The 24,977-nt window shown below is 43.8% G+C and overlaps 1 protein-coding gene across 4 annotated transcripts; it reads left to right on the top strand.

Annotated features, from left to right (window-relative positions):
* The first annotated feature begins 525 nt into the window (after positions 1-525).
* CRTAP (cartilage associated protein) lies at positions 526-24,977 on the top strand. 4 transcript variants are annotated; one of them, XM_059162199.1, is made up of 8 exons: positions 535-1,126; positions 3,768-3,917; positions 7,085-7,256; positions 12,221-12,349; positions 15,695-15,840; positions 17,075-17,158; positions 19,968-20,020; positions 24,050-24,977. In XM_059162199.1, the coding sequence occupies exons 1-8, from the start codon at positions 656-658 to the stop codon at positions 24,168-24,170; spliced, it is 1,326 nt and encodes a 441-aa protein (XP_059018182.1). In that variant the 5' UTR covers positions 535-655; the 3' UTR covers positions 24,171-24,977. The 4 variants fall into 4 exon arrangements, with proteins under 4 accessions (XP_059018184.1, XP_059018185.1, XP_059018182.1 ...); XM_059162201.1 differs by lacking the exon at positions 12,221-12,349 and having other exon boundaries at positions 526-1,126; XM_059162200.1 differs by lacking the exon at positions 19,968-20,020 and having other exon boundaries at positions 546-1,126.

The following is a 24,977-nucleotide window of genomic DNA, read 5'->3' on the forward strand; positions in this document are numbered from 1 at the left end:
CACTCCATCTGTATCTTTTGAGGCACACATACAAGTTTCTTGATCATATTCTGAAGGGTAAAATCGCAGACTCATCTTCAACTTGATCAGCTAAACAACTTACAAAGTGCCACTGACATCCTTATTAATTCTATTTTTTCTTCCTCTCTCACTGAAATGTAAGGTCGTTGGCAGTGTTATCAAAGTGCAGGCCTTGGACCCTCAGCAGCAGCCTCACCAGGGTGCCGGTTAGAAATGCAAATCCTCAGACCCTCACCTCAGACTTGCTGAGTCAAAAACTCCGAGAGCACCGCCTAGAAATCTGTGCTTTCACGAGTCTTCAAAGTGATGAGAAAGTTTAAGCTGTGCTGTGATCGTTAGCGCCGCGCCTCGCTTGCAGACTGCCAGCTCCAAACAAATGAACAGTGGAGCCCGGGAGCTCGGGCTAGACCGTGCAGAACCAGAGGGCAGCGCAGCACCCCCTCGGCACCCTCCCGGAGCCGGGAGCTTCTCCCGGACCCCCCGCTGGGTGGGGACGGCCGGCAGGACGGGGCGGGCCGGAGGCTGGTATCCCCGCCTCCCAAGCCTGGGGCTCGCCGCGTAGCGCAGTCCTCCGCCTTCCTTGCCTTCTCGTCCCCTTCCTTCCTTCCCTCCTTCCTTCCTTCCGCCGGGCGCGATGGAGTGGGGGAGCCGGGCGGCCGCCTCGCTGCTGGCGCTGCTGTGCGCGGGCTGTGTGCTGCGCTGCGGGCGCGCCCAGTACGAGCGCTACAGCTTCCGCAGCTTCCCGCGGGACGAGCTGATGCCGCTGGAGTCGGCCTATCGGCACGCGCTGGATCAATACAGCGGCGAGCACTGGGCGGAGAGCGTGGGCTACTTGGAGATCAGCCTGCGGCTGCACCGCCTGCTCCGCGACAGCGAGGCCTTCTGCCACCGCAACTGCAGCGCGGTGCCCCAGCCCGAGCCCGCCGCCGGCCTCGCCCACTACCCCGAGCTGCGCCTATTCGGGGGCCTGCTGCGCCGCGCGCACTGCCTCAAGCGCTGCAAGCAGGGCCTGCCAGCCTTCCGCCAGTCCCAGCCCAGCCGCGAAGTGCTGGCCGACTTCCAGCGCCGTGAACCCTACAAGTTCCTGCAGTTCGCCTACTTCAAGGCAAGTCTGCCCGTCCGGCCCCGCCCCCAGGCCCAGGCCCGGCCCCTGCCCCGCCCCCAGGCCTGGCCCCGCCCCTCCGCCTGGGGTGGCCTCGCACCGCCTTCCCCCGTGCAGCCTGCTCCCACCCAGCGTTCAAAGGACGCCTCCAGATCCTGTCCCCCCTTCTTCATCTTAGATAGAGATGAAAATGCTTATCTAGAAGGGTTATTCTGGGGGCAGAGAATACGTACACAGAGCGTCAACCACCCAGCAGTGCCTGATAAATGTTACCTGTTATTTGAAAGACAGACTCCTCTTTTCTGTGCATACCGTTAAAACCCCCTTTTCTCAAATAAGTGGCGACTTTCAGTAACAGAGGGGAAGAGGACCTGAGGTGCCGACTAGTTCCTTTTAAAGAAAAGGAAGTTGAGGCCTGGCCAGGGCCAGGGTTTGTCGGGAGCACACACCGGCCTGGAGGAGCAGAACAGTGCGCTGTGACTCATCAAGGTTGGCGCTCTCGGCCGTTTGATCTGGAATTTAACACAGTTGTCATACTCCTCTGTGGCTACTTAAACTCTGTGATTGCTGGCTAAAAATAGCCACAAATGGCAGTTCTTGATCCTTGGAGTCCTTTCTCTGCGGACCCTCAAGTTTTAAGAATGGGCTGAATGCCCTAACTGGATAAAGCGACTTTAACTTCGCGGGTCGTTACCAGTTTTTGCCAAGAAAGCCCTCTCAAAGTCCAGTTTCTACTTTAGCTAATTGAAAATGATTTTTAAGGGAATATATTGTAGTCATTTTCATGACTACAAAAATAGATTCAGGGCGCATTCCAGACTCTGGAGGTAGAAGTTGTTTTGTTTTGTTTGAAACTTTGCTTTGAGTCTTTGTTTCTTTTTTTTTCTTTTTTTCTTTTTTTCTTTTTTGCTTTTTGCTTTGAGTCTTTGGATTGCAAGATCTGTTTTTCATATTTCTGAAACAGAGCCACCTTAGGTTGCATTCATAAGAACAGTACAATAGCACAAAACCCCAAGTAGGTGAAAAGCTGAGTTATTTCTGTGTTCATATCTTTATATAAAGTATCACTTTTGTTAATGTTTGTCCTGGCAATAAAAAAATAGTTTAAAATAAAACCGGGGGATAAGATTAATAAAGCTCCAGGACATTGAAAAATGATGGCTGGCTCTTAAAGGACTATGTTTTAACAAAAATAACTCCTTTAATTCTCTTTTTTTTGCCTAGTTTTTGCCAGATACAGTCTGAACCAAATTTGAGTCATATAATCAAGGGGGAAATGTTTTATTTTTAAAAGTGGAGACTAGTAGAAGCTGATTCATCTACAGATGAATTTGAAACAAGTGATATAGGGAGGAGGGGAAGAGTATTTTACTTAATGTGACCGGAAGGCAAAGGTTTTCTCCTTCATGATGGTGGCCTCAAACATCAGGATGGTCACAGCTATTCTTTAAAACCTTTAACAGAACTTGATATAATCACTTACTTAGAAGTCAGTGAAATACCATCTGTCTTGGTATTTTGAGATCTCCCAAAAGACAGGAAAGGTTCGAGATTTTATTAGGAAGCCAGGATCTTAGCTGCTTCAACAGAAAGTCACTGAAGAAGTGATTTGAGGTGGTGTCACTGTTGCCTTAACGATGTTTTTCTTGTCAATCTCGGTGTATGGGGTGGAGGAGGACATGATTGGAGGTATGCATATACACCCCCCCACCCACCCCAGGCACCTACAGTCTGTAGGCTGGTGTGGGAGACAAAGCTGTCTGCTCCTGCTACACACTGAGGCCGATTTAGGAGTGGCTCATTTGATAGGTGGCTGGGGTCCTCTCATGTAGGTGGCTTGTCTCTCTAGAGCACCTGGGAGGGTAGTCCCTTTCTCCAAAACTTGTCTGGGTTTCTGTCGGAGGCTTAGCTGCCAAGATGTAGCTCCATGTTCCAGAGGGCAGGGCCCAAGTTGAAGTGAATAAATAATTTATATATAAATATATAAATGTAAATTTGTATATTTATATATTATATATGATACATTTATACATATTTATATATATTTGATTATATATTTATATATTTTCTATATACTTATATTTATATACTTTTATATATTTATATATTATATATATTTATATATTATATATATTTCCAATATATTTATATGTTGGAAAATATTAGTATATTTTTTCCAGCAGAAAAGTTGTGATGTAGTCCCACTGGGTAATTGGAGGAATGTTGAAAAGTGGTTATTTACAAAGGCTAGTAATGGTGGGAGGTGACCCCCCACCCCGGGGCCAAAAAAGGCTCAGGAGAGGACGGTTCCAGGAAGCAGGAAGGAGGGAGAGGGCCACCTCGAGAAGAGCTGTGACCTTCAGATAAGGGCCAGTAGTGGCCCAAGATGACTGAAGGGAGGGAGCGAGGAGATAAGTAACGCAACTTTACCCTCTTGCCTTCCTTCAGGCTTCCACTGGGGCTCCTCACTGGTGAACCCCACTGGAAGCTAGAGGGCAAGAGAATGCAAGTCTTGATGGGCCATGGAAGTCACGGAACCCTCATCTGGAAGCATCGTGTTGAAACACAGAGTTACTTGAAGGTTTTGCAAAAATCACTGCCCATCCTCCATTGAGCAGATCTCCCCTTTCTTTGTTGTACTCAGGCGAATAATCTTCCAAAAGCCATTGCTGCCGCTCACACCTTTCTACTGAAGCACCCTGATGACGAAATGATGAAGAGAAATATGGCATATTACAAGAGCTTGCCCGATGCCGAGGACTACATTAAGGACTTGGAAACGAAGTCATACGAGGTATATTTGGGTTTTTATACTGCCAGCCAGTTGCAGTGTGAGTGGCTGCAGAAGCGGGTCTTGATGAATAGCTATTGACATCCCAGGACCTCTAATGATTTTTGGTGGCGTTGTTGAGTTTTATGACAATGGAAATGATTGACTTTTTAGCACAGTTGACCCATTTGAGAATGAGATTTTACATTCTATGAGGCACTTAAAGACACATTTCCTTTAAATGCTGTATTTTAGAAATAAGGTAATTTGGGGGCACCTAGGTGGCTCAGTTAAGTGTCTGACTCTTGATTTCTGCTTAGGTCATGATCTCAAGGTTATGCGATTGAGCCCCAGGTCAGACTTCTCTCTCAATGGGGAGTCTGGTTGGGATTCTCCCTCTCCCTTTATGCACCCTTCCACTCCTACTCTATCTCCCTTTGTAAGGAGGGAGGGTTTTTTGTTTGTTTGTTTTTGTTTGTTTGTTTGTTTTTTAAGAAGGTCATTGGATCATTTAGTTTTAAGATAGAGGAATATACACATATCTTGGATATCATCCAAAAATGACCAGAAACACAAGAAACAGGAGCGTAAGTCTCCATTTCTGATGAAACTAGAAGACACATCTTTTAACACACACACACACACACACACACACACACACACACATATGTACTGAGGTGGAAAGGGAATCGAGGGTCTTGGAGGACTGACTTGACAGATTAGAGGGTACTGAAATCTATGCATCTGTGAAGGGGAGTCTGATGGGAATGAATGAGGAAGCATCTAACTCCTTTGAGCACTTACTGTTCAGACCTACTGAGTTTGGTAGCCAGGGGCATGGGTACCTGGGAAGGCTTAGGGCATGGTTAAAAAACAGAGGGATATGCGGGGTGCCTGGGTGGCTCAGTGGGTTAAAGCCTCTGCCTTCAGCTCGGGTCATGATCCCAGAGTCCTGGGATTGAGCCCCACATCGGGCTCTCTGCTCAGCAGGGAGCCTGCTTCCTCCTCTCTCTCTCTGCCTGCCTCTCTGCCTACTTGTGATCTCTGTCGGTCAAATAAATAAATAAAATCTTAAAAAAAAAACAAAACCAGAGGGATATGTTGGAAGTATCCATGAGGAGCTGATAGATCCCAGCCAAGGACTAACTTTAGGGTCACCTGTCATGCAGCCAGACTGCAAGCTCACATTGTCATTGGTGGTGACCCTCACATACAGAGTACAGAGTCTTTTTTTTAAAATTTTTTACTTATTTATTTGACATAGAGAGAGAGAGAGATCACAAGCAGGCAGAGAGGCAGGCAGAGAGAGAGGGGGAAGCAAGCTCCCTGCCGAGCAGAGAGCCCGATGCGGGGCTCGACCCCAGGACCCTGAAACCATGACCTGAGCTGAAGGCAGAGGCTTAACCCATTGAGCCACCCAGGCGCCCCCAGAGTACAGAGTCTTGATCAGTTTTCCAGGGAAGCATTCTCCAAGCTCTTGTAGGACTCGTGAAATACCATGCTTGTCTACCCATGTCTGAGAGCCAGTCTGGGGAGAGCGGTGGGGGCCTCACAGCTGAGTCAGAGACTATCTGCTTCTTGGTTCTTAGCCTCATGCCTCAACCCCCACTCTGCTATGCCTGATCCCTGACCCTCCAGCCCTTATAGATGGAGTCTCTAGAATAAATCTCCATTCTCTGGTGAGGAGTGCCTTTGGGAGGTATGATCCCTTGGGTGGACAGGTGGGTGTTCAAGGAAACCTGGGGCTCTAACAATGCTGTTCAGACTTTTGGCCCTGCTTTCTCTTCTGTGCCTAGCACCAGTCTCTGTGGTCGCTAGTGCCTGCAAATGCCGACAGGTGTATGACGTAGTGTAGTGCATGGTGGGGGCGGGTGGGGGGATCACTTCTCCCCCAGACCCTCCTCTGTGATAATTTGGCTTTCGGTCCTTGCAAAAGTTGTTGAAATGTCCTGTCTATTGCTGGCCCCTTTTTCATTCTCAGTGAAAAGGATTTCTGCCTTTGAACCTTTTTCACTGTGGTCTTCACTGGGCTTGGGGAGCAGAGCTGAGAGCTCGTGGTCAGTGCACTGTGTCTAACTGCAGGTGGGCTAGACCATTCTCTCCCTCTTCGGAGTCCTGCCGGGTGGGCTGGGGCTGCCCGACCGTGTGCCCAGGGCTTCCGTCTCCAGGTGTGGTTTGCTTCTTGCTGCCGCCCAGCGGTTCCTGCAGAGCCAGCTGCCTGGACTTGCTGCTTGTTTTCCCAGCCTCTGGGCATGCGGTTCGGTTCTCTGCCTGCCTTATTTCCAGGGGATGCTGCATGCTCAGGAGGTTAGGGAGATCAGCCTCTCTATCTGACACGTGATGCTTGGGGTTCAGGTCCGAGGGGTGGTCCTTAGACACCTCCATCCTGGAGCAGCTGAACAAGAACTCCAGGTGGAGCATGCGTGCTTATTTCCACAGGACCCCCCAGGTGAGCCGGGTCGTGCATGTACCTGAGATCTTTACTCATTTCTTGTGAGACCCAGCGGCTTCCTCAGCCCAGTTATTCATCTTTTATCTGGTCCAGTCAGCAATTAGCAGAAGTGTCTTGACATTCCACCATCTGGCACATGCCTGCCCTCCCCAGGAATTAGTACTAAGGCTTGGCATTCCTATTTTATACTTAACTGTTGGGGGAAGGGTGTCTGCCGCCCGCTGTCAAGTGTATATATCTCTTCTGTGTTTCAATTGTAAAAACCAGCTTTATTGACGTAGAACTTATTTAAAATTTATTGACTAATTTTAAGTGTATAATTCAATGAGTTTTGGTAAAGGTATGCGAGTGTGTGACTACCATCACAGTCACATCACAGAATATTTTCATCTCCCCTAAAATGTTCCCTCAGGCCCCTTTCCTATCACACCTTTGTCCCAACCCCTGACCTTTGGCAGCCAGTGCCCTAATTTCTGTCACTATAGTTTTTCTTGACTTGAATTTGATTTTATTATCAAGCACCTCCTACTTTTTGAATCAAATAAGAAGCGTACCATTGCACATAGGGTAGAAAAGCTAGATATAAGTCAGTTCCTGGGCGGCTTCCTATTCAATTTAGGGTCAGCGTGGTTTTTTGGGGACTAATGAGAGTGGAGCTCCACGATGGTCTGACTGCTCTCGGTTGGACGGCCCAGCACCTTCATGTTTGGGAGCTTCACCTCCTCTCCTTGCTTTCCAGAGCCTGTTCATCCGGGCTGTGCGGGCCTACAATGGCGAGAACTGGAGGACGTCCGTCACAGACATGGAGCTGGCCCTTCCCGATTTCTTCAAAGCCTTTTACGAGTGTCTCGCTGCCTGCGAGGGCTCCAGGGAGATCAAGGACTTCAAGGATTTCTATCTTTCCATCGCAGGTTGGTGGCAGGCCATATTCCACATGTAAATAGGACAGCTGTCTTGTGGCATCTGCGTGCCTTCCTGGCACACAGGAGGGACTCCGAGGACACCCCCCCCCTTTTTTTAAAAAGATTTTTATCTATTTATCTGAAAGAGAGAGAGAGAGCACAAGTAGGCTGAGTGGTAGACAGAGGCAGAGGGAGAAGCAGGCTCTCCGTTGAGCAAGGAGCCCAATGTGGGACTTGATCCTGGCACCCCGGGATCATGACCTGAGCTGAAGGCAGACCCTTAACTGACTGAGCCAACCAGGTGTCCCTCTGAGGAGCTGTTGAACTTCAGTATGAATGGTGGCTGGGGAAGTAATATGTAACCCACATGTCCAGCCTTTGATTTAGCAGGGGTTTCTGAAAAAAAATCCCTGAGTACAATGTTCAGTCAAGCACAGGCTTGGAAAGGGGGTCCCGCAGATCAGCCCTGCCCGGTTACAGATCCCCTGCAGGCTTTTGAAAAAATAAAAATCGGTCTGAGAGCAATTCATGACTCACATTATATAAAACGTTACTAGTTTAGACACCCTTAAGGGTGCATTCCAGTGGTGTATAATACATGCGCGCTGACGTGCCCCTACCACCGCTGTCCATCTTAGCCTCCCATCATTTCATCTTCCCAAATGGATGTCCCGTATCCATTCCACAGCAGCTCCCCTCCTTCCCTGACAGCCACCACTCCGCTTTCTGTCTCTGTGAATGAGACTACTCCGGGTACCCTGGAGAAGTAGAATCCTATAGCATTTGCCCTTTTGCGACTGGCTTATTTCACTTAGCATAATGTCCTCCAGCCTCAAAAATATTGTAGCAAATTGGTTGCCTTTTAAATCATCAGTAGGTTTTTCCTCCACATCTATTTTCTCCCCTTGGTTATTGAAAAACGAGATCATTGGCCCCTGAGAGATTCCCACAGTCTGGATTTTGCTGACTATACCCCCTTGGTTCTCTATTCCCTGTATTTCTTATAACTTGGAAGCTGGATGGTGAGGCTTGATCAGGCTCAGGGTTGATTTTCTTTTTTTGTGGAGGTGGGGGCAGAAGACGGCTTCCTAGTTGGTGCTCAGTTCTCGTGTTCCTTCCCGCATCCCTTCATGCCTATAATGTCAGGAAGTATTCCCTACACTCAGACTGAAGGAGAGGTACGGAAAGAGTGCTTCCTTGAAGTTACCATGTTTTGACTATAGACAATTGCTAGAAAAAGTGACTTTATGTTCTAACTAGATGCCAGACCCTGTTCTATGCTCTTTATGGGTATTATTTTGAGTTTGCAACCCTATGAGAAAGGTACTAGCATTCTCCCCATTTTATAGCTGGGAAAGCTGAGGCCTAGAGAGGTTAAGTACTGTGCTTATTGTTCTCTGGGGAAGGGCTGGGATTTGAACCCAGGCAGTCTTGACTAGAGTCTTACCTCAGTGAAATCCTCTCACCTCACCTAAATTATACTTAATCTGGGACCTTATTATATTTTTAGAATAGGTAACATATATGCACATAGTATAAACTGTGAAAAACCACAGAAGGATACACTGTAAAAAATAAGTCTCCTTCTGTATAGTCAGGGTCCTGACTGGAGATAGATGGCGGACATACATAAGGATACCTCAATATGGATTTGTTCATAGAAATGTGGGTGAAAGTGAACCCCAAAGGGGGAAAATGGTACCCTCGGGCTACTAGTAGTGGAGTTATTATTTCCTAGGCTGAAGGGGAGGAAGGAGTTACAGACAGTTATTAGGAAGTCTTGCTTCTATCCACATCTCTTCTACCCATTCCACTCACCTCAAAGGTAACCATTTTTATTACCTTCCAGCTTATACCCCTATAAGATTTTTTTTTTCCTACAAAAATAAGCAAAGATCAGTTTATCTTTGATCTACCAAAGATATATCTCTATATCTTTATATGTAGATAGATGGATAATTGAGAATATTTTTGTTTAAAATTTTTGTATTTTATTTTAAAATAATTTTTTTATTTTCAGTTTTATTTTGATTTTTTATTTTTAAGTAATCTAAACCTATAAAGAAGTAGCAAGAGTAGTACAAAGAACTCTCATAAGCTATTTATCCAGATTCACCAATTTTTCACACTGTGCTACATTTACTTCATCATTCTCTCTGGATTTGTGTAAGTAATTATTTTTATTACAGAACCACTTGAGAATATGTTGCATACATCATGACCCTTTCCCCCATAATACTTCAGTAAATTTCCTAAGAATAACAATATTCTGTATAAATCCACAATGCAGTTATTAAATTCAGGCAACTTAATATTGAGACAATACTTTTATCTGATCCATAGTTTATATTCCAGTTTTGCCCCTTATTCCATAAATGCCCTCTAGCAACTTTTTCTTTCCTGGTACAGTCCAATCCAATATCATGTTTCCTATTTATTTGTCATTTTTCTTTAGTGTTCTTTAATCTGGAACAGTTCCTTGGCCTTTGTTTTTATGCCATTCATATTTTTTTATGCCATTCATATTTTTTTAAGAATATAGGCTAGGAGTGGCTGGGTGGCTCAGTCGGTTAAGCATCTGCCCTCGGCTCAGGTCCTTCTCCTGGGGTTCTGGGATTGAGCCCCACACTGGACTCCCTACTCTGCAGTGAGCCTGCTTCTCCCTCTCACTCTACTGCCACTCCCCTTGTTTGTGCTCTCTCTGTCAAATAAATAAGTCAAATCTTTAAAAAAATGGCTAAGAACATGGGCCAGTCACTTTATAGAATATTCCTCAGTATGAGTTCCTGTTATATTCAGGTTGTACACATTGGGCTGGAACATTACAGAAGTATGCTTCTCGGGGTATCCCATTCAGATGTGCATGGTACCTGTTTGCCCCTTACTGGTGACGTTGATTTTTAAGCATTTGGTTAAAATGTTTCCAGTACCCAGCTTCTCAGCAATACTATATTTCCTTTTGATACTAATCAATAATTTGGGAAAAAAATACTTCATGATGAGGACAATTTGCTGTTCATCAAATTGTATTCATCCCCTCCCTTATGACCATACACATAGCAAATGAGCAGATATTGAGGATTCTTGCCTGATTTCTTTTTTCTCTATAAAGTTTGTATATATGTACATCTATTTCTCTGTATTTTTTGGTTTGCTTTTCTCACACTGAATAGGTACTATACTTTATACACTGTTCTGTTCTTTGTTTTTTTCACTTAGCAATATATCCTGGCTAGCACATAGAGAGAGTCATTCTTTTTGTTGTTGCTGACTACTCCACTGAGGGGTGGGAGGAATGAGGCACCACAGTTTATTCAACTCTCTGATGGACATTTGGTTTGTGCCAATCTTCTACTATTACATGTAATACTTCAGTGGAGAACTTTAGGCCTTTTTTTTTTTTTTTTGGCTAAGTGTGGAGGTGTGTTTTCAGAGTCAACATAAGTTGGATTGGTAGTTCAAAGAGAAAATGTCTTTGTAAATTATTTAGTATTTTATAGTTACCATGTTGTTTCCTAGCAAAAATGTATGAGAGTACCTGTCATCTACAGTCTGGCCAACAAAATGTGTACCATCATCCTGGATCTTTTGCCGGTAGCTGCACAAACGGAGGAAAGGGAGGGGCCGTGGTTCATGTGGGAGGATTTTAGTGATCAGTCCTGAAAGCAGTGGAAGTAGTTTTCATTAGTTGTTGCGATCCACATTTTATTGGCACAACTAATCATAGGGCGCCAACCCAACTGCAGGGGAGGTTGGGAAATGTAGTCTTTGATGTCTTTCTCTATTATTATATTTAGGTCTACCTATTCTCTTTTAATGGCTTCTTAGATTCCTACTATTTGTATGTACCATATTTGATTAATCACCTGTTGATTGGCAGTCAGGTTATTTCCAGGTCTGCTTGTTGCAACAGTGCTTTTATGTGGCTGTGTCTAAAGAAACTTTCCTAGAAGTAGACTGCTGGGCAAGGATGAATACCCAACTTTTGTAGCAACATGGACGGGACTGGAAGAGATTAGGCTGAGTGAAATCAGTCAAGCAGAGAGAGTCAATTATCATATGGTTTCACTTATTTGTGGAGCATAACAAATAGCATGGAGGACAAGGGGAGTTAGAGAGGAGAAGGGAGTTGGGGGAAATTGGAAGGGGAGGTGAACCATGAGAGACTATGGACTCTGAAAAACAATCTGAGGGTTTTGAAGGGGTTGGGGATGGGAGGTTGGGGGAGCCAGGTGGTGGGTATTATGGAAGGCATGTATTGCATGGAGCACTGGGTGTGGTGCATAAACAATGAATTCTGTTACGCTGAAAAGAAATTAAAAAAAAAAAAAAAGAAGAAGTAGACTGCTGGGCCAACGGATATGTGCATTTTAACCTTTGATGCATTTTGCCAAATGGCTCTCCAAAAAATGTGTTCATATTTTGCTTCTACCGACAGAATAGGAGAGTATAAATTTCACCATCTTCTCCCTAACACTGGGTGTTACCAAATTTTTAAAAGTTTGCCCATTTAAATGACAGGCAGTAGCTACACTTATGGGGAACACAACAAAATACATAGATTTGTTGAATCACTATGTTGTATACCTGAAACTAACGTAACATGTGTGTCAACCCTACTTCAACAAAACGGGATTTTTGTTGTTGTTTGCAAATTTAGCAATTTAAAATATTTTAGGTGGGATTGTGTTTCTTCATGACAAATGAGGTTTATCTTTTCACAATGTGTCTTTGCCATTTTTATGATTTCTTTTCTGTGAACATCCTTTGGCCATTTTATATTGGGTGTTTGTCCTTTTTCTTACTGTTTTAGGGAAGTTTATGTATTGAGGATTTTAGCCCTTTCATCATAAGTGTTGCAAGTATTTTCCCCGTATCATCTTTACCTTTTACCTGGATCACCGAGTGGGGCAGCGGGAATACTGAGAGGCTGATGAATGTGCTGCTCTGAGAATTTGTGTGGCTTCTTTCAGATCATTACGTAGAGGTCCTGGAATGCAAACTACAGTGTGAAAAGAACCTCACGCCCGTTATAGGAGGCTACCCAGTGGAGAAATTTGTGGCCACCATGTATCATTACTTGCAGTTTGCTTATTATAAATGTAAGTAATTATCTTCTACCAGCTCTTAGGCAAGGTCCTTAATTCTCCTGAGACTCAGCTTCCCCATCTGTAAAAAACGGGGGTAACAACACTTACCACTGGTTGTTGAGAGAATTCGTCAAGGTTGTGTTGACAGCCCTGGTGCCGTGCTTTGCACAGAAAGCCAGCCAGCAAGACCTGGTGATTCAGGGCACAGTCCCTGGGGCCAGACCACCTCGGTTTATGTTTCCGCTTCATCACTTCCTAGCTTCTCCGTGCCTCAGTTTCCTCATCTGTAAATTGGAGATAATTGTTCTAACCTTGTGAGCTGATATGTGTAGAATTCTTAGGGTATTTGTACACTAGCACATGACCTTATCTCCTCCCTATCATCAGCCTTCCCTTCCAGACTGAGTTTTATTCCATTCTGTCCTTCTTGGGCCTGAAATTCGAGTTAATCTATCAGAACATTCCAAGGAGTCGAAGGGAGACAAATATAAGAGAAAGTTCGTCAGAGTTGAGACTTCAGAGTCTTTCTTTTTGCCCCTTCCTCCTCTCCCCATAACTGATGTTGTCTGAGTGGTAGGAACCTTGCGGTGGCAAGCACAGGAGGATCCTTCCCGTTCAGGGATAGGTATCCTCGGGGACTCAGGGATATGCTGTCAAGGGACCAATGACCTTGGCTTCCACAGCCCTCTTTCCCCACTGTGGCTATTATGTTCTTTGTTGAGTTTCCTCTTCTTGCAATAGCCACCTGCCTTTTTATCTCCCTTCCTATCCTCTTCAGGACTGAAAGATGTGCCTCCTGCTGAAGGTTAGAAAAGGGACAAAAAAAAGAAAAGAAAGAAAAAAATTTTCTTCTATATGTGTGTGTGTTTGTATTTAACTTTGCTCATCAGGATTATTCCTGAGAAGACCCTGTAGCTGTCATTTACAGCAGAGCTTTGTGAGTAGGGGAACTTGCCCCTTTCAGTAGTGAACCTGCTAGTATGACAGCCTGAACCTCATCTAAGGATGCGATGAGATATCCTGAAATGTCCCTTGGTTGGGACGTTCCTTAGATCAACAGGAGGGTGAGGTGTGTCTTCAGCAGGTGTCCTTTCCCGTGCAGAGGCAGGGATATTTTATTTGCCACTGTAATCCTGGTACTAGGTAAAGGATTATTGAGCATAGAGAAGAGTAGTCTTATTCTTTTTGGTGAGGGGTGGGGTGGGGTGTAGAGAGTGAGCTGGGGTGGGGAGTGAGGCAGAGGGAGAGAGAATCCTAAGCAGACTCCATGGTCAGCACAGAGCCTGATATGGGGTCTATCCTACCACCCCAAGATCATGACCTGAGCCGAAATCAAGAGTCAGATGCCCAAACGACCAAGCCACCCACACACCCCAAGTCTTATTTTATATAATCTAGGAACATGCTTTCACATGAGACACACCAAGCTCACGATGGGTCCCCAGCAACTATTTATTTGGCTGCGTTCTAATGACAAGGGGACAGTTTTCTCCTAGACAGTGTTTTGCTTATGAAGAGCACTCTTTTTCAGTCTAAGTGATCAATTAGCACTTTCTTATGAAAAGACTTATAGGCTTGTTACAGCAAAGTGAGCATCTCAGAGATGTGCAGAGAAACACCCAAAGCAGAGCACCCATTCCCATCTCCCCCACTTATCCCCACTTAGTATTAACTCTGTGTTTATATTCATCCATGCTTGGAAGAGCCCTATTTTAATGAGAATTATAGAAAGTCGTGTATATTTTAAAAACTTATTCTGGAAAATGTAAAGTGTACATTAGAGATGATGGTATAATGAACTGTATAGTATGCCCATCATCCAACTTGATCTTTTGTCAACACTTTGCCAGTCTGGGATTTATAGTTTAAAAGTTTTCTGTTGGGACGCCTGGGTGGCACAGTTAGTTAAGCAGCTGCCTTTGACTCAGGTCATGATCCCGGGTCCTGGTATTGAACCCTGTGTTGGGCTCCCTGCTCAGCGGGGAGTCAGCTTCTCCCTCTCCCTCTATCTCTCCCCCTGCTCATTCTCTCTTTCTCTCTCAGATAAATAAGATCTTTTAAAAAAAGAAATAAAAGTTTTCTGTGGATGAAAACACAAGCTACTGTTGTTTGATAAGCTGGTGTTTTTATTTAATTTTCCTGAAAACCTGTTTTGGCACCTTCCTGAGCAAGACACCATGTTGGACTCTGAAAGGGAAAGAATCCAGCAGGTGTTCTAATCCTCTGAGCAGGGCGTGGCTCTGCCTGTGCAAAGCCAGAGCACTAGGCCTTTAGAAGTGTTCCAGATATATCCAGGCTCTGGCAGCACACTTTTCCTTGGAATCCTCACACGCTCTGCCCTGCCTATCAGAGATGGTGGCTGTGACCTGTAGATACCTATGGACCCAAACCTCTAGCTCTACCCGCTGCTCCATGGGAGATCTTTGCTTTCTGGGTTTATAAGTGAACAGTATGAGTAAGATACACTTCTTGAAACTAGCTTCTTGAAAGTCAGCCCTGTTGCGAACTCTTTTGAGATTATCTACCACACTCAATTTTTTGAGCACAGGTGTTATTTATGCTTGAAGCCCAGCCCGGGAGGCCGTGAAATAAGTACCTTTCTCCACCTTGCAGACTTTGTGAATAACCCGCGCCCTGAAGTCGTGGGTTTTTAGGGTCGTTGTTACAGGAGACAGCCACTGGGTGGCACAATTTATTCATACCCACGTTTTGGTTACTCGGGCTAACTAGAGCTTTAAAATTGGAGGGTCATGTGCCAGGATAAATACCCAAGGGCTTGCGGCTAATCACCTCTTTCCCCTTGCCCCCCACCTCCAAAACAAATCCCAACGCCTGCAGATCCCCTATGCTCAAGGTGCTGTCATAGGTGGGGCAAGTCTAAGGAGACGTCGATACCGGGTGACTTCACCTCGCTTCCAGCCCAGAAGGCCCACCATCCTTTGCGTCTTCTAGGTTTAGGCTAGCTGTAGGAGGGCTGCGTGGATCTGGGGATTATGGTGCCATCCAGGTGGGACCCAGGCATCTCCTCCCTACATCCCTCAGCCCCAGGACAGTCCAGGGGACTCAGCCTTCCCCGCTCAGGTCAGTGGAGCCTGAAGTAGAACATAGTAGACATTTCGGCAAAGGCATCTACCTAATGAGAAATCCCATGTTTCAGAACCACTCCCGGCTGCTGTGGAGACCCAGTCTGTGCCTGGCCCACCCAGGGATGGCTCTGGCCGGTCACAGGCTTTCCCAAGGAGGGGCTGTGGAGAAGGGGCTTGCCCGTGGATGTTTTTTTAGGAAGCCAGTGCGGCTGAGGGGAACTTCAGGGCACGGTTTGCTGATTTCCTGCGCCTCTTTTTTCCCCGGCCTCAGTGAACGACCTGAAGAACGCGGCCCCCTGCGCGGTCAGCTACCTGCTCTTTGACCACGACGACAAGGTCATGCGGCAGAACCTGGTGTATTACCAGTACCACAGGGACAAGTGGGGCCTCGCAGATGAGCATTTCCAGCCCAGACCAGTAGGTGGCGGGGCGCGGGGCACCACGTTTGCGGGCCTCTTCCTTCTCCCGTTAGGCGACTGCTTTGCCTCTTAGGGGAAAGCATTATTATAGAAATGAAGGGGAACCCCTTTTTTCTGGGTGGGTTTTTGTGGTCTTTTAACATTTTACTGCTCTATTCTGATTCCTAAATCAGTAAAAACTACAAATGTCAAACATTACAAAATAGTTTTACTTAGAAAATGTAATTCCTTCAAAATCCCACACTTTTTCTTTACCGTCTGCCTTATAGCTATGCATTTGCTCGTGTATACAGCTTGTATATACAGCTCTACCCGCTGCTCCACGGGAGATCTTTGCTTTCTGGGTTTATAAGTGAACAGTATGAGTAAGATACACTTCTTGAAACTAGCTTCTTGAAAGTCAGCCCTGTTGCGAACTCTTTTGAGATTATCTACCACACTCAATTTTTTGAGCACAGGTGTTATTTATGCTTGAAGCCCAGCCCGGGAGGCCGTGAAATAAGTACCTTTCTCCACCTTGCAGACTTTGTGAATAACCCGCGCCCTGAAGTCGTGGGTTTTTAGGGTTGTTGTATTTATTTATTTTTGTATTTATTTATTTTTACAGAAGCAGGGTCACACTTTACCTGCTGTTGTGCAACTTGCTTTGTCTTTCCAAGAATTCATCAGAAACGTTTTCCATATCACACTTACATACCTACTTATTTTTTAACACCTCCAAGATAGATTCCTTTATGGATGGACCATCATTTAATTCATTTGATGGACAAGCTCAGCTTTCCATGTGTTTGTTTTCAGGGAACTCCACAGATTATATATTACTTTTAAAAGATCTTTTCTAGTTGGTCTTTGCCCTAAACTTGTATTTCCCTTGGGATTTTTATATGCTGTCCCAGTTTGCCATACACACTTCATGCCCTGGCCAACATAGACACACACACACACACACACACACACACTCGCTCTCTCTTTCTGTCTCACTTTCTCACTAACTTGGGGTTGGCCTTTCTTTTTCAATTGAGATATGGTTTACATACAGTAAAATTCATGCTTTTGAAATGTACAGTTTAGTGGTTTCTAGTAGAGTCACAGAGTTTTACAGGCATGACCATTGTCCAATTTTAAACATTTTCATCACCCCCCAAAAAAGTTCATACCCTGTCTCCCCCTTCCTCCAGTTCTGACATCAAAGGGTTGGTCATAGAAACTATTCTGTGTTTGTGTCTGAACAGGAAGCCGTTCAGTTCTTTAATGTGACTACACTCCAGAAAGAGCTGTATGACTTTGCGAAGGAAAATATAATGGATGATGATGAGGTAAGTTTTCATGTTGAGCGCATGTCTGGCTAAGAGAAAATATTACTCACATCTTTGCAGAAATCACTGGAAGGCCAAGCCATCCCTGAAAGAGAAGGGAACCTTGAGAAATACAATTTCTGTGGGCGTTTTAATGAAAGAGCATTGGAGGGGGGATCACAGCTTTCTAGGAAACCCAGGTCATACATAGCACCACATTTCCTGAAGGTGAATATGGAGGAACCTATCATTGAAGTCATCCAGTGATAATTTTTTAACTTTATAAAAATGCAGTGGATTTTCAATGACTCAGTGCTCCAAACACACTTGGAAAGCCTCATCCCAGTTTTTCTGGGTTATGATTATTATCTTTTTCTTTTTTTTTTTCTTTTTGTAAATTTAGTACTTGCTGTGAGTCATTTTCTCATTCTCTGAGATTGCTTGAAATTCCTGATTCTCATTCAGCTGCCTCCTTTTTTCTTTTTTTTAAAGTTTTTATTTAAGTAATCTCTATTCCCAGTGTGGGGTTTGAACTCATGACCCCGAGATCAAGAGTCACATGCTCTCTGACTGAGCCAGCTGAGTGCCCCTCAGCTGACTCCTTTTTTGACAAAGACTCCACTGCTGATGGAGTATTGGGGGTATTTAGAGAGATGTGTTTGAAACAAACCAGAGCATGCTTCCTAAGGCAGTGAGGGACTTGCTGGCCTGACCCTCACTTCATAGACAAAGAGCTGGGGGAGAGGAAAGTTCTGTGAACTCAGGGCCTCTGGGTCTTCTCTTTCCACTGCCCTGGTTTTTGGTGGAGCACTTTGAAATAAGTTATGATCACGGAATTTGCTTTCCATGCACAAATTTGCGTGGGGTGGACCCATCACTGGCAGGCACTAAATTCCCCAGAGCTCTGGTTTTCCATCTATAAAATGGGACTAACAATGTTGACCTCACAGGGTTGGGAAAATGAAGTATCACACTGCATGTGGAAAGGCTTTATAGACTAGGAAGTGATCACTGTGTCCTGAGTCCTAGGTTGGGTTAAGAAGCAGAGCCTGACATAAGGTCCCAAGGACGCTGCAAAGGAAGGAGTGCTGGCTACACACAAGCAAGGCTGGATGCTCTAGTTTGGAGAGTGGAGAAAAATATATTTATAAAAAGGAAGAGCTGAGTTCCTAATGGTCCAGAGCAAACCACTCTTGATACTTTGAGATATATACTTCCAATGTTTTCTATATATTTTCTGATATCTATTTATAATGAACCCAACTGTAATAGATATCATGGATTTTCCATTTGAAATTGTAATATGAGAAGTTTCCCTTGTGATGTTTTTCTAGAACACCTTTATTGGGATACTATTCACACACCATAAAGTACAAAATATAGTGGTTTTAGTATATATGCAAAGTTGTGTATCCATCACTGAGAATTTTAAGGCATTTTCATTATCCCCAAAAGAAATCCCAAACCTGTTAGTAGTCATTCCCATTCCTTCTCCTCTATCTATCCCTTTCCCATCTCTGTCCCCAGCCTCTGGCTCTATGGATTTACCTGTTCTGGACATTTCATATAAATAGAATCTTATGGTAGGTGGTCTTTTGCAATTGGCTTCTTTCCCTGAGCATAATGTTTTCAAGGTTCAACCATCTTGTAATATATATTGTGTTACATGTAAAATTCCTTTTTATTGCTGAATAATATACCACTTTGTGGATATACCACATTTTGTTTACATGTTCCTCTGTTGATGGACAGTTGCACTGGGTTGTTTCCACTTCCTGACTATTTCGAATAATGATGCTATGAACATTTGTGCACATGTTTTTGTTTGGACAAAAGTTTTAAATTCTCTTATGTATGTGGAAGTGGAATTGCTGGGTCAGATAGTGCTCTGTAGTTAGTTAAATTGTTGAGGAATTCCCAGACTGTTTTCCAAAGTGGGTGCACAATTTTACATTCCCACCAGCAGTGTATGACATTTCCAACTTGCCACATCTTTGTCAGCACTTCTTGGTGTTTGTCTTTTTTATTATAGCCATTCTAGTGGGTGTGAAATAGTACTTCATGGCGGTTTTGATTTTAATTTCCCTAATGACTAATGATGTTGAGCATTTTTTCATAAGCTTATTAGTCATTTGTATATCTTCTTTAGAGAGATGTCTAGTCTATTCAGATTCTTTGTCCATTTTTTAATTGGGATACTTGTCTTTTTATTGTTCAGTTGTAAGTGTTCTTTATATATTCTGGTTATAAGTCTTTCATCAGATATATGAATTGCAAATATTTTCTTGCAGTCTGTGGGTTGTCTTTTTCATTTTCTTAATGGTGTCTTGAAGCATAAATGTTTTAAATTTTAATGAGATCCAATGTATCTGGTTGAAACTGCATCTTGAAATTGAAAGTGTAAGTCTTCCAACTTCATTCTTCTTCTAGGTTGATTTGACTATTATGGGTCCCTTGCATTTCCATATGAATTACAGTATCAGCTTGCCAATTTCTTTTTTCTTTTTTGCTTGTGTTTTTGGTGTCAATATCTAAGAAACTCTCACTTAATCCAAGATCATGAAAATTTACTCCTCTTTTTTAAAGATTTTTATAAAAAAAGTTCTACAATCTATTTGACTTCATTTTACATATCATGAGAGGTAGGAGTGCAATTTCATTCTTTTACATATTGATATCCAGTTGTCCCGGCACCATTTGTTGAAAAGATTTTCTTTTCTATTTAATTGTCTTGGTACCCTTGTAGGAAATCAACTGACCATAAATGTAAGGGTTTATATCTGGACTCTCAATTCTAATCCATTGATCCATATTTCTATCCCTATGCCAGTACCAGACTGTCTTGAATACTGTAGCTTTGAACTGCATCCTGAAATTGAAAATGTGAGTCTTCCAACTTCATTCTTCTTCTAGGTTGTTTTGGCTATTCTGGGTCCTTGCATTTCCATAGGAATTATAGCATCAGCTTGCTAATTTCTTTCTTTCTTTTCTTTTTAAAGATTTTATTTATTTATTTGATACAGAGAGAGAGAGAAAAAAAAAAAAAACCACAAGCAGAAGGAGTGGCAGGCAGATGGAGAAGCAGGCTCCCCACTGAACAGGGAGCCAGATGTGGGATTTTATCCCATGACCTTGGGATCATGACCTGAGCCGAAGGCAGATGCTTAACCTACTGAGCCACTCAGGCACCCCTGCTTGCCAGTTTCTGCAAAAGGCTGCCGGGATTTTTTGGTAGGAATTGTGCTAAATCTGAAGATCCTTTATTTATTTATTTTTTTATCCTTTAGATAGTATTGACATCTAAACAGTAATAAGTCTTCTGATCCATTAACATGGGATGTCTTTCCACTACTGGAGGTTTTCTCTGATTTTCTTCAGTAATGTTTTCTTAATTTTCATTATTCTTGATTCTGTTGCAAATGGAATTTTTTCTAATTTTTCTTTTCAGTTGTTCATTGCTAGTATGTAGAAATACAATTGATTTTTGTGTATCGATATTGCAATTCTGCAAATTTGTTGAATTGTTTACTCTAATAGTTGTGTGTGTGTGTGTGCATGCACATGCAGGTGTGTGTGTGTGTGTGACTGTGTTGCTTAGGAGTTTCTACATGAAACATGGGTTTCATGTTACCTATGAATAGAGGTGATTTTACTTCTTCTCTTCCAATCTGGATGACTTTTGTTTATTTTTCTTTGCTAATTTCCCTAACTAAAACCTCCACTAATATGTCAAATAGAAGTGGGGAGAGTGGACATCCTTGTTTTGTTCCCAGTCTTAGAAGAAAAACATTCTGTGTTAGCATTAAGAATGTTGCTAGCTGTGTGTTTTTTTGGTAGGTGCCCTTTGTCAGGTTGAGAAAGTTCCCCTTCTCTTCCTAGTTTGTCAAGTATTTTTAACATGAAGTGGTGTTGAATTTTGTCATTTGCTGTCTTCTGCGCCTACTGAGCGGATTGTGTGTTTTTTGTAACTTTATTAATGTTTATTATAAACATGACTTTTTAATGACTAATATTCCCAGGTATCATTTTTTTTTTAAAGTAAAGCTTTTTGTTTTTGCAGGCTTTTAGGTTGCTTCCAACTTTTTTCTCTCACAAATAACATAGCTATGACTAAATTGGTTACTTCTTTTCTGGTCATTTCCTTAGGATAAATTCCCATGGGTGGAATTCCTGGGTCTAGGGCTATGAACATTTTGAATGCTTTTGATGTACAAAGACAATATATTTAGAAAAAATCATAGATATTAGAACAAGAGAATTTTTATGATATTCAGAAATGCTCTGTCATGTCACAGATGAGGTGATAAATTTAGAAAGGTGGAGTGACTTGCTCAGAGTTACACAGCTAGTTGGTAATCACCTGTTGAACACCAGGCTTATTCTGGACTTTAAAACTCCTAGTATTCTTGGATTTGACACAGTCAAGATAAAAAAAAGAATCTGTCAGAGGTCCAGGAAGAAATTAACTTATTAATCAAAGCTTTAGAATTGTGAAAGAATTAATCCATCTCTAAAGAACAAGCTATTTTCTTTTCTAGATATCAAATTATGGCAAGTAATTATTTAAAACAAAGTATCATCAATATAATAAAATTCCTAATTTAATTTTTAAAATTTCCAAAGGACAAAATACAACATTGAAACAAAACATCAATACGATTTAGCTAGGGCTAAAGTTAGGGCATTCTCCTTTATTATTATCTTCCTGGGGTTGAAATGTGTTGTAAGAGCTCCTGAAAGTTCGCACAACACTGGTTAAAAATTTTGCAGACGCTTATTACGGTTTCAGAAACTTTGTAAAGCAGGCTGAAATAGGTGCTTCAAGTTTCAGGTTCTGATGGTTGTTTGATTTGGGAATGTCTAAGAGAAATAGATGATCATTTACAAGAGTGATTTGTTGAGGGAGTGCTCTCAGGTAGGAGAGAAGTGAGGGGTAAGGGAAGGAGCCACGGAGATGTATGGTCTCAGCTGGAGTCAAGCTTAGCCTGATCCCACAGGAGTTCTGGAGCATGGATTGTACCACAGAGCTCTTCCTGCATTTTACAGGCAGTTTATCCTTCTGTCCTTGGTTGTTGGCAGCCCAGAGGGGTTGGTGTCTAAGCTTCCAGGTGGGGCTGCTCCTTTTATTCAAGATCAGTTGTCCAGAAAAGGGGCAGCTATCAGCCATCAGTAATCGACATTTCCAACAGCTGGGGAATGGGTGCATTCCCCAAGCAGATCTGAGCTAGGCTCTTGGTGCCTCCATTCTAACAAGGCACAGAGGGGGTTGTGTTTCTTTCATCTGTATTGTCTTGGGTACTTATTAGTGAGCTAAGAGCAGACAATACCATCATCCCCATGTCACAGCAGCCACACAGCAGGAAACAGTAACTCTGGAGACAGCTGTCAGGGCCATACATACAATCCTTCTACTGTGTTTTCCTTTTGGGATCCAGAAAGCAACCAAAGAGCATCATTTTTTCTTTTTTTTCTTTTTTAAAAGATTTCATTTATTTATTTGAGAGAGAGTAAAGCGAGCGAGCGAGAGAGAAAGAGAGCCAGGTGGAAGGAGAAGCAGGCTCCTCGCTGAGCAGGGAACCTCACACGGGGCTCGATTCTAGGACTCTATCCCAGGACTCTGCAATCATGACCTGAGCCGAAGGCAGACGCTTAGCCACTGAGCCTCCAGACACCCCAGAACATCGTTTTTTTCAATCAGTAGTCTTCCACTTCCATAACTTCAGTTTCTAATCTCAGGCATGACAAGGTAGATGTATTTGGTAAAAATAATAAGATTCCCTTTAGTGTCTTGTGTACTTGGGAGATTTCCTAACTATCCTCAGATGCTGAGATTTTTCTAATGGGAAGTGTGTTAAAATATCAGATAGAGCAAATAGGCTGGGATGGTGACTTGGCCCGAGATGGTGACTTCTGTGAAGGAGGCCAAGCTTTTGCAGGGGTGGTTGGTATGATTGGGGCTGACCCTCATGGGAGCAGGACTTGGCCTGTTTGGTGGTTCACTCATTCTTGGCAGTTAAGAGAATGGGTGGCATCAGCTGGGCCCAGATGTGTTGTGGGAGAGAAATCAATGCGGAGAAGGAGATCAGAAAGTATGCTGGGCTATTCCAGGTTGAGGCTTAAGGCTGATTGCTGAAGGAGGGAGCAGGTGGGCTCCTAGTCCTGACAGTGGGCAAGTGGGTCCCACCGTACCCAGGAGACTGTCTTGTAAAGGGAGTGACTGCTTGAGCACACCAGCACTGCTCACGAATTCTCTCCATCATTCTTCCGTTAGCAGGTTTCCCACCTTCAGCATGCCACATTCCGGGGGAGAAAAGCAACCCAGGTGCTGGTCCTGAAGAAGCTCAGGTCTGCTGATCAAGGCAGAAGGGGAACAGATAGAGAGTATTCCTGTGGAATAACTGCTAAGGGTTTGGGGGTGCCCAGAAGAGGGGGCACTGAGCAAGTCTTTAAGTGGGTGGCTGGATTGCCCGCTTCCCACGGGCCATCCGTGGGGGTTCCAGAGCTCGTGACTCCACGTTCACATGGAGGGGAAGCCACATCCCTCCCAGGGGGACGTCAGGTCCTCTGGGCGCAAGGGTAGTGGAGAAGGGCTGCTCCAGCCCACACAGGCAGCCAGCAGGGGCATCTTAGAGACAGTCTCTGCTTACCAGCACTTTTATTTTTATTTTTTAAGATGTTTATTTATTTATTTGACACAGAGAGAGAGAGTAGAGGAAGCAGCAAGCAGAGGGAGAAGGAGAAGCAGGTTTCCTACAGAGCAGGGAGCCCAAGGCGGGGCTCGATCCCAGGATGCTGGGATCATGTCCTGAGCGAAAGCAGATGCTTAATGCCTGAGCCACCCAGGCACGTCATTACTGGCATTTTTAAAGTCAGGTAGGTCACCTAACACTAGTGTCCTATTGTCTCTTACAGGGAGAGGTTCTGGAATATGTGGATGACCTCTTGGAGCTGGAGGAGACTGGCTAGTCCACAGCGGAGAGATGCCTCTCGATGTTCAGGAGACCCAGATTCTTTGTCTTCTTTACCCCAGTAGCCCATGTTGTTGATACCTCAAAGCCTTCTCTTTGCTCTGTGAAGTGAAAGGGAAGCCTCAACTCTCACTACATACAATAAGGGGTGAGCCTGCCTTCCCTATGACTGCCTCCCCATGGTCTGCCTCCCCACGGCCGGACCACATCCACACCTATCTCCCTCCCTATCTTCAAACCTGCCTTGCTCATGTTCACGCCCACCTTTCTCACCATTTTCGTTGGAAGGACAGTCTTCCATTTTTTTCCCCCCAGAAAAATCACTATTATTTTTTAAATAAGACAAATACTCCTAAAATTAAGTGATTGTGAAGACCTGCTTAGGGTTTTTGCTTTTCCAAATTTTGTACTCCTTTATCCCCACGCCCTGATCCAGAAAAGAGAAGCGGACGACAAGGGCCAAATTCCTCCACGCCCCCTGACAACCTACACATGGTCTGACCTGCACCATTTCCGGCCCTCACTGAAAGACAGTTTGGGTAGATAGTGCAGGCTACAGAAATAGGGCTTTTGCTCAACACTTCTGCCTCTCCGAAGTCTTATAATGGTTGGTTGGTCCCCACTGGGGAAAATAGTCAGTTACAAGTCTCAAAGTTCCAAATGGAAGAAAGCAGAGGGAGTCTAGTTTCATTCATTCTTTCAATAAATATTTATTGAGCACCTGCCTACATGCTAGAGATTGACCTGGGCACTGGAAATGCTGTACAGAATGACAGAAAAAAAAAATCCAAAACCAAACCCTGCCCTCTGGAGTCTACATTCTATAAGGAGAGACAAACAACAAATAAATAAGAATAAATATATACAACCTA

The sequence above is a fragment of the Mustela lutreola genome, chromosome 2, assembly GCF_030435805.1.
Source record: "Mustela lutreola isolate mMusLut2 chromosome 2, mMusLut2.pri, whole genome shotgun sequence".
NCBI classification, from domain to species: Eukaryota; Metazoa; Chordata; class Mammalia; order Carnivora; family Mustelidae; genus Mustela; species Mustela lutreola.